Source organism: Engraulis encrasicolus, chromosome 3 (genome assembly GCF_034702125.1).
Source record: "Engraulis encrasicolus isolate BLACKSEA-1 chromosome 3, IST_EnEncr_1.0, whole genome shotgun sequence".
NCBI lineage: Eukaryota > Metazoa > Chordata > Actinopteri > Clupeiformes > Engraulidae > Engraulis > Engraulis encrasicolus.
The window spans coordinates 34,793,273-34,803,272 of NC_085859.1; the positions used below are offsets into that span (position 1 = coordinate 34,793,273).

Below are 10,000 nucleotides of genomic sequence, written 5' to 3' on the forward strand. Positions count from 1 at the left end.
GTTTGTACTTTAGGCGTCACTAAACTGGTCTGTGGTCCACTGCAGAAGGCTGTAGTAGACCTATGGCCATTTCCTTTTTGTCGTCCTTCGACAGGATGTGTAAGGTGTGTGCGTTTGTGTGCGCGTTTGTGTGTGATGGGAGAGACGGGTTCAGCACTGCATGTTGGTGTTCTGTGTAGCAGAGAAATAAGGAGACGAGGAGAGAGAGGCTGGATGGCTCGATATGGACAGCCTCTTTACCACGTCTGGTGTGTGTGTGTGTGTGTGTTGTCAGCAGGGATGCTGGCAGACTCTATGCCTCAGGGTGTCTGCTTTGTGTCACGCTTGTCTGATTCTGCCTCTTTAACACACGTACACGCACGCACACGTACACACACACACACACACACACACACACACACACACACACACACACACACACACACACACACACACACACACACACACACACACACACACACACACACACACACACACACACACACACACACACAGTCAGCTTGTGTACAGTGCACCTGCCCTCATGCATCCACACTCACACTTCCACACACATGTGCACTCTTCTTATCACATTCTCTTCCTCTCTTTTCACACGTTTCTATCACACTCTCTCTCTAGTCCTCCCCCTCTACCTTTTTGTCCTCATCTCTCCCTGGGTTTTCCTGTCTTTTCTCTTTTGTATGCAGAGAAGGCTGACACAAACACACCATCCAGCCTTGTATTTCCCCACTCTGATTTGCCGACACTGGGCTTTGCTAGTCTGTTTTATTTTTTTCCAAACAAAAATTCTTTTTTCTACCTTATTAATTTGTTTGATAGTTCAGTGTAGCAAGTGGGCAGAGAGAGATGAGGAGGCACTGGCAAATGACCCCTGCTGGAATCGAACCCGGGTCGCCGGTGTAGCAGCCCAGTGCCCAAGAGTTAGAGCCTCAGTTGGGCCGTCAGTCTCTTTTTTATTTATATATATATATATATAAAGGAACACAAGCCTCACATGTGTGTGTGTGTCTGTGTCTGTGTCTGTGTCTGTGTGTGTGTGTGTGTGTGTGTGTGTGTGTGTGTGTGTGTGTGTGTGTGTGTCTGTGTGTCTGTGTGTCTGTGTGTGTGTGTGTGTGTGTGTGTGTGTGTGTCTGTGTGTGTGTGTGTGTGTGTGTGTGTGTGTGTGTGTGTGTGTGTGTGTGTGTGTCTCTGTCTGTGTGTGTGTGTCTCTGTCTGTGTGTGTGTGTCTCTGTCTGTGTGTGTGTATATATATGCATTTGAGGCTTGTGTTCCTTTATTGGATAGGACAATAGAGTGAAGACGAGCAATGGTTGGCAGAGGGAGATGGGATGAGGGCAGGGGTCGGGAAATGACCCAGGCTGGATTCGAACCTGAGTCCCTCCCCATGGGCTTTATACCTAGTCATGGTACAGCAGCATATTAGCACAGTGCACCACCACCACTGTGCCGGCCCCCAGGCCTTTTGCACACCTCCACTTAAACTAGTGTTTCCTCAACAGGGGCGGTACAGCCCCCCAGGGGGCGTTGGGAAGGATACAACTGAGTGGACATGGGGGTTAGCTACCATTGGGGGGCATTAGTCCATTTTATTTTTCAATACTAAGGGGGGCATTGTCAGGCTTATGATGAGGTCAATGGAGGCTTTGGGAGGCTTATGATTAGGTCAAGGGGGTGTTTGTACAAAAAAGGTTAAGAACCACTGACTTAAACTCTCTTCAAGCCTTGTTCTCTACTCTCAAGCATTGGTCTGGCCAAGGTGCCTTGTAAACCCATTTCTCAGGGAGGGCTTAATCCGCACGCATCCATTCTTTCTCTAGAGCTGCCTCTGGAAAAAAATGGCTTCCGCAGCATCCCATTCATCTCAGCAGAACATTTCTCTTCCCTCCTGCAGTTTCCTCTTCATTCATCTCTCTCTCTCTCTCTCTCTCTCTCTCTCTCTGTGTCAATGTCTTGTTCTCTGTTTTGCTGTATTTACACAAGTAAGGTGCTAAATCTTGGAGCGTGGACCTCTTTTTTTCCTTTTCTCACTTCCTCTCTTCCTCTCTTCCTGCCTCCCTTCTTCACTGACTCTGCAGGGAGTGGAATGTGCTGAAAATTTTAGCAGTGTAGTCGGAACTGGCTGCTGTTTAATTTAGAGAGCGGCAGGATTTTAATGGCTCTGGCCGCCGCGTTAAAAGCCTTCTTTGCCCTTACAGCTGTTCCTTGGCCCGTATTCTCCTCCCTTCTCGCTCTTTTGCGCTCTCGCTCTCTCGCTATCTCGCTCTCTCACTCTCTCTCTCACTCTCACACTCTCTTGTGGTCGTTAGTGTGGCAATTCGTCCTCTCCTTGGCAGTTTTGGGTTAAATATGACATAAAAATGTATTTCCTTCAGGACTGATAAAGTAATCTGTCCGTTTTGTATTCTTTTTTACCCTGTAAGCAAGGTGGCAGACAGTCCACTCCCCGCCTATGTTAGCTTGTCTGGAAGCGCTTGTAAGTCTGAATTGTTTTGAATGTCTTAATTGGTTTTGCTCATGTTTTTATATTGTTTTATGTGTGCCGTTTGTTTCCCTCATTGCTGAGAACTTGTTGCTTGGCTCACTGACACGGAGAATGAATGGGAGCTGCTCCCTCACACTCTCTTCCATTTACCACCATGTGTGGCTTCTATTGAGAGTCATTTCTGAAATGTTGTCAGTATCAAATGATTACATTTCTTGAAGGATTTTTTTTCTGTGAAAATAGTTTCATTGTCAGATCAAAAATTGAATGCCTACCATAGACATCTTTTGCTCTTTGAGGGATTTTCTAGCATTATGTATACCTTTCCCACCGGCTAGGTATTACAATGACCCTGCTTGTCTGTCTGTTTGTCTTCTGTTTTTCTGTTGAAGTGTTTATTTGTCTGTGTTTTTTCCGCTCGCAGTATGCTTGGTTCGTCTGCGAGGGGCGCCAAACACACATCAAGTACATGCAGCGTTGGCCAGCTCTCATTGCTCTTGTGTTTTGTGCGTGTGTGTGTTTATCAGGTGGTACCATGGCAAGCTGGACCGCACCATTGCGGAGGAGCGATTGCGTCAGGCGCGCACGCACGGCAGCTACCTCATCCGCGAGAGCGACCGCCGGCCCGGCTCGTTCGTACTCTCCTTCCTCTCCAACACCAACGTCGTCAACCACTTCAGGTGAGACACACACACACACACACACACACACACACACACACACACACACACACACACACACACACACACACAAACACACACACGCACGGGCACGGGCACACACACACACACACACACAGGCACACACACACATACACACACACACACACACACACACACACATATACACGCGCACACACACAAGGGGAGCAAACACACATTTTAAATGATTGCTTTACTGCCCCGCTGCTATGGTTATACTGCAAGCGCAGGCCACTACCAAAAAGACACAACAATAGGAATAATGTGTTCATCTGCAGAGGTGCACTCGTTGCTTCTCTCTTCCTTGTTGGCCAGGTTGTAACAGTGACACATTGTCCTGTTTTGTGTTTGGCGCGGTGTGAGCGCTCACCACTGTGAAGCGGCTTTACCGCCCCGCTGACGCATGATTAAGACATGGCTGGAGAGAGGAGGTTGCTGAGGCACGCCCGCACGCACACGCGCACACACACACGCACGCGCACACGCGCACACACACACACACACACACACACACACACACACACACGCACACGCGCACACACACACACGTACACAAGTAGCAGATGGCTGGAGAGAAGGTGCAGCGGCCTCGACAACAAAACACACGCACACACGCACAGAAAGACACACACACACACACATACACACACACGCACACACACACACACACACACACACACACACACACACACACACACACACACACACACAGACGTTAGGCTAACAGTTTTTGTATGCTCAGTTGTAAAAGGATGCTTTCACTCGCACTCATTCCCTCACTCATTCACATCCTGTCATTTCCTTTCTGTTTCTGCCTCTGTCTCTCTTTCATTCTCTCCTTATTTTCCTCCACCCCTACGTTCCAAATGAACATGTTCTGCCTCTATCCACCTTTTATCTCTCTGTCCCTCTCTCTGTCTGTCTCTCTGTCCCTCTCTCCCTCTCTCTCCCTCTCTCTCTCTCTCTCTCTCTCTCTCTCTCTCTCTCTCTCTCTCTCTCTCTCTCTCTCTCTCTCTCTCTCTCTCTCCATTGCATTTTTCTTCTTGGCTGCAAGACGGAGGAGAAGCAGTATTACTAGCAGGTCTTGTGCACATAAGTGTGAAATTGGTAGAAGAGCTAGTCCTACCTGGTTGTGATAAGAGTAGAGAACTTTGATGTTTACACACACACACACACGCACGCACACGCACACGCAGGTACGCACACACACATACACATACACTTCAAAACTATGGTCGGGGGACCACTGGTGGTTTATGTGAGTCCTCCAGTGGCCCACGATGGGACTTCAACAAACAGGCAGTGTTTCTATTATACCACAAGCTTGCACATTTGTAACATCATTAGAAGGCTAAATAGACACTGCCTAGTGCCTGTCCAAAACAGTCACCACCAAAAAAGGGCAGAAATTTCAGCATATGAATCGTAGCCCTTCAAGTCACTTGACAGGTGCCCCCCCCCCCCTCCCCCCGAAAAAAAAAAACAAAAACATTATAAAGTGGTCCTTGGCCTGAAAAAGTTTGAGAAACACTTTCCCTGCACTGATACTGTGACACCACTACCCTGTGACAGGTGACCTACCGTGCCCCTGTGATTCTTGATAGGGTGAATTCAGGTAAATTGGGCCACTTTGGGCCATTCGCTTATATGGGCCATATGCAAAAAAAATTGGCCCAATTTATCTGATTTCTCCATACCTCAAGTCTCCCTATCCTAATGTGGCATGATGTAGGACTTGTGAATATCAGTACGTAGTTTACAGTTAATGCCCAAAGTTGAAATTCATACCAGTCAGTGCTGTATCATGTACAGGGTGTCTGTCTCTACACACATTGAATCATTGCCAAGTCTGTGTTTTTTTAATTCATGCAATTAGCAAAGTGTATGTTTACAGACATTTTACTGTTTTCAAACTGACATGTTTTAATTCAGAGCTAGACACTGCTGACAAGGTGAATCACTCACACCTTTCTTGATAATTTTGTGCACTCACTGTCAATGGCAGCATTGGCTTTCAGTGACTGTCACAGGTAACAACATAGATGATGAGGCAAGCAGTGACAAGACAGTAAGGTGATGTTTGAAAATGACACACATTTTTATAAATAGCTACTTTGCAACGTTTTAACGTGTGTGTATACACTTTTTTTTTAAAAGACACCCTGTATATGCCTGTGGATAAAGGAGCATGACATAAAAGCCAGTATTGTGCACTGATTATGGAAAAGAGATTTGAAAAACTCAAACTATTCGTTGTGTCCTGGGCTTAACTGTACATGGTGATGGTAGAAGCGTGGTTGAGGCAGTATGTGCCATATGTGTGCATACTGAATGCGTGGTATTGCCTGTAGCTTGTCATGGTAAAGGCAAAGAAGATGGTGTGTTAATATGGTTTACTGATGTGTGTAAGTTTGTGTGCACACGTGTGCACAACATGAATCCGTACGCGTGCGTGCGTGCATGTGTGGCCATTTGGTCGTGCGTGTGCATATGTTAATTATTTCTGTGCGTATTGCAGGATCATTGCGATGTGCGGTGACTATTACATTGGGGGGCGTCGCTTCTCCTCGCTGTCGGACCTTATTGGCTACTACAGCTACGTGTCCTGCCTGCTCAAAGGGGAGAAGCTGCAGTCACCTGTCGCCCCGCCAGAGGTAAACTCCACTCCTAACACAGGCCCCAGTTACCCTCTCTAAGCACCAGTCTCCTTCTCTTACTCTTGCTGTCTTCACCTTTCTATCTCTCTTTTTTGTCACCCTGTCATAATGGTGCTGTGTGCTCTGTTAGGAACGATGAATTGCTTTTTACACATGTATTGGCACCTGACTGAGATGTAAGATGTATTTACCTATGTAACTGTTGTTTTTTTGTGATTGTTACTCCATGGCACTTTTTGTGCTTCTGTATTCCAAGAATTTGTAATAAAGGTGTTTTGAAAATTCAATTCTCTCTCTCTCTCTCTCTCTCTCTCTCTCTCTCTCTCTCTCTCTCTCTGTCTGTCTCTCTGTCTGTCTCTCTGTCTGTCTCTCTGTCTCTCTGTCTGTCTCTCTCTCTGTCACCCTAGGCCCCTCCAGAGGTGACACGGGGCCCTGTGAAAGACTCTCTTTAGTTTTCCCTCTCCTCTCCTCACATTTCCAATATCTCTCCATCTCTCACTCGTTCTTCATCTGTAACCTCCACCCTTTTGTTTGTTGCAGCCCGTGGAGGACAGGAGAAGAGTGAGGGCCATCCTTCCGTACACCAAAGTGCCAGACACAGATGAGATCAGGTACAGTACTACATCACACCTACTGTGATCACACCACCCTGTCATGCCAACTTAAGCAACACACTTAAACATAACACACTCTCACACACCACACTCACACTGAAACATGCTACATTTTCATACACACTGTGCTTGCAAGACTACACTTCATCCGCCATTATGCTTAGTACAATTACGCTCCCACTGTCTCTCCAATTTTTCTTTGTTGACGTATGTTGCATACCTTGTTGCTTGGTGCGATCCTTGCATTGCTATGAAGAATGGGGCAATGTTTGTACACAACACACGTTAGCATTTGTTTGCGCACATTGGTCGCGTCGACTCTGCAAGGGCCTAAATGCTCACCTCTAAGCAGCATGAGACGTGTTCATACACTGTTGCTCAAGAAGGGAGTGAGAACAACACAAAACTCTGATGTGGAGATAGAAATGGATTCTGCATTCAGTTACCACTCCCAGCATTGACGGCACATGCACACACAGGTGGCACGTTTCCTTAACGTCTCCGTGAGCAGTGCGAGTCCGAGAGGTTTGCGGGTTGCCTTTCACATTGCGCAGTGAACGTCCATGTTCTATCCGCGGGCAGCAGCCAGTCATTTTCAATGGGAGCCGCGCATTGAACGCGGACGTCCGCGCAGGAAAATAGACTTGAGTTCTATTTTCAAGGAGCAACGCGGACATGTCTGGTGGTCAGGACGGACATGCGCCACGCTTACACTGCGTTCCTGTGTGCAAGGCATGATTTGTTTTCATACATTCTAACCGTTTCGGACTGATAACGGACGCGTTCTGTGGATGTACTGTGGATGTCCGCGCCGTTGGTATGCATCTACTGTGAGGCTCTAAAGCCAGGCCAAGAAGAAAGCTTGAGGGGAAAGATGTTTTTTTGGCCCGCTTCCTACTGCTTTTGGTGAAAACTTAATGTACCAAGAAGTAGCAGAAAGTACCACCAGTCTCCCTTTGGGGCAAACAAATGCCCACTCAGACAGAGCAGGCACACGGGCTTTGTCTGATGTGAAACAAAGTGAGAATGGCTGATGAGTCAGGCAATGCTACACTGACTCTACTGCCCCCTCAAACACACACCCAGGCTATTCCACAGTCTAACTGCCCATGTAACGCTCCCACCCAAAACATGCCATAGCATCCCACCCCCTCAACACTCTCATTCAAGCATGCCACACTCTATCGCCCCCTCAAATGCCCTGCTATGGTATGCCAACACACATGCCGCTTCCTAACACTGACACATAAACATGCATTACTCAACCACCCCCACAAACACTCACCCAGGCTTTGCTATAGATAAGTGCTTCTCAACGGGGGCGCTACAGCCCCCCAGGGGATGTTGAGGAGTCCTAGGGGGGCCTAGGATACAGCTTAGTGGGTGTGGGGCTTAGTTCGCATTGCGGGGTATTAGTCTGTTTTATTTCTTAATACTAAGGGGGGTGTTGGCAGACTTATGATGAGCTCAAGAGGGCATTGGGAGGCTTATGATGAGGTCAAGGGGGCGTTTGTTCAGAAAAGGTGGAGAACCACTGCCATAGGTGCACCATGGCCACAGTCTACGGCCCTTAGTTGTAACACTCCCACCCAAGCATGCCATAATGTACCACACCTCCCCCTCCCCCAGAGCTCATTACAGCCTCCTCAAACACACTACCATGCTACTATGTCATGCTCGCATGCCGCTTCCTAACACTGACGCATAAACATGCATTGCTCAACCGCCCCCTCAAGCACACACCCAGGCTGTGCCATACCGTACGTGCATACCACTTCCTAACACTCACACATAGGCACACATTTCACAACTGCCCTCTCAAACACTCACCCAGGCTACATCACAGTCTCCAGCTCTTATGACCAAGGCTGGGCTGGCACCCAAAGAAAGGCCTGGCCAAGGCCAATCTGTAATAAAAGGACAACAAGAAATAAACAATAAACATAAAACAACACTGGCTCTTGAGGACTATCGGCCCACTGGTACTGTAAATGTCCTACTGTATATTCCAGATTACAAGACCAGGCTTATAACACTCCCACCCCAACCCTGTGTCACTCCCATTCAGCTATGCTACATTTTACTGTACTGCTCCCTGAAACACATTACATTACATTGCACTTAGCTGACACTTTCATTTATTCAAAGCGACTTACAACTATTATTTTTCTGGGTATTGTTTACAGTCCCAGTACAGTGGGGTTAGGTGCCTTGCTCAAGGGCACTTCAGCCATATAGGGAGAGGTCAGGGGGGATTCGAACCGGCAACCCCTAGATTGAAAGACCAATTCCCTAACCATTAGGCCACGGCTGCCCGAACCCACACTCACTTCCAGACAATGCCATATTCACATACAAACATGCTGCATTGCTCAACTGTCCACTCAAATACACACCCAGGCTACAGTATATCACAGTGAGTGCTGCTGCTCTCTTGTTATAACACCAGCACCCCAAACAGTCTACTCTCATCTAGCTGTGCCCCACTGTACTCTACCGCCCCCTCACACTCCAGGGTTTCCCCCAGCACTCTATTGCTGAGGCAGCCATCTTGACAAGAAACATCTACCACCTTGACTAGGTCCCTGAAAAGATAAAGATTTCATGTTGTTAATGTAATTTCTAAAGGTGCTTAGCCAAAAAAATACCCTTTTATCGCCCCGCCACCTTGACTAACAAAAGTTCTGCGGGAAATACTCCACTCCCTCCTAGACTCTGTCATACTGGCACATAAACATGCCGTCTTACTCAACTGTCCCCTCAAACTCCCACAACATGGTTGGCTTGGCTCTTGAGTCTTTAGATACAAGCCTTATGCAATCCAGTCTTGGACTGATTTTGCTGATGCTGTTCATCTTCCCTCCCAAAGTTTCGGCTCCAAAATTATTCTGGGTCACAACATGACACTCCTCTGCAAAAGAACTCTCTCTTTTTTTTTGCTCCACCAAAGAATCTTTGTTCACGCGCACCGTTGTTTTGCCTCACTGAGTGAGCATGTTTCAGCATGTGTTGGCGTGTGTGCGTGCGTGTTTGCGCGTGTGCGTGCGTGTGTGCGTGTGTGCGTGTGTGCGTGCGTGCGTGCGTGCGTGCGTGCGTGCGTGCGTGCGTGCGTGCGTGCGTGCGTGCGCGCGCGTGCGTGCGCGTGCGTGCGCGTGCGTGCGCGTGTAAGCACGCGCGCGTTCGCTCGCGCACGCACATGGACATGTACGCGTCTGTGTATGTACGCAAGTGGGCGCATGTGCATGTGCGTCAGCGCCCACAGCTTTTTGGAAGAGGTTTCCCCCCCTTCTCGTTTCCTCACTACTTCCCGCCTTGAAAAAGCCAACCCAGTGGTAATGTCAGCCTGTTCCTGCTGTGATTACGGGGTCCACTGCTGCCAAAGCCCCAGAGAACAGAACCCCAGAGCCAAAGAGCCAGCCTCTCCTCTCCTCTCCTCTCCTCTCCTCTCCTCTCCTCTCCTCTCCTCTCCAGTCCTCTCCTCTCCTCTCCTCTCCTCTCCTCTCCTCTCCTCTCCTCTCCTCTCCTCTCCTCTCCTCTCCTCTGTTC

The 10,000-nt window shown here is 48.2% G+C and overlaps 1 protein-coding gene across 2 annotated transcripts in view; it reads left to right on the forward strand.

Annotated features, from left to right (window-relative positions):
• Positions 1-10,000, forward strand: part of rasa1a (RAS p21 protein activator (GTPase activating protein) 1a) — a 66,975-nt gene that overhangs the window by 25,898 nt on the left and 31,077 nt on the right. For both annotated transcript variants that reach the window (XM_063195267.1, XM_063195268.1), the window contains exons 2-4: positions 3,010-3,162; positions 5,702-5,837; positions 6,381-6,451. In XM_063195267.1, the coding sequence (XP_063051337.1) occupies positions 3,010-3,162; positions 5,702-5,837; positions 6,381-6,451 (360 nt within the window). The remainder of the gene's footprint in view (positions 1-3,009; positions 3,163-5,701; positions 5,838-6,380; positions 6,452-10,000) is intronic.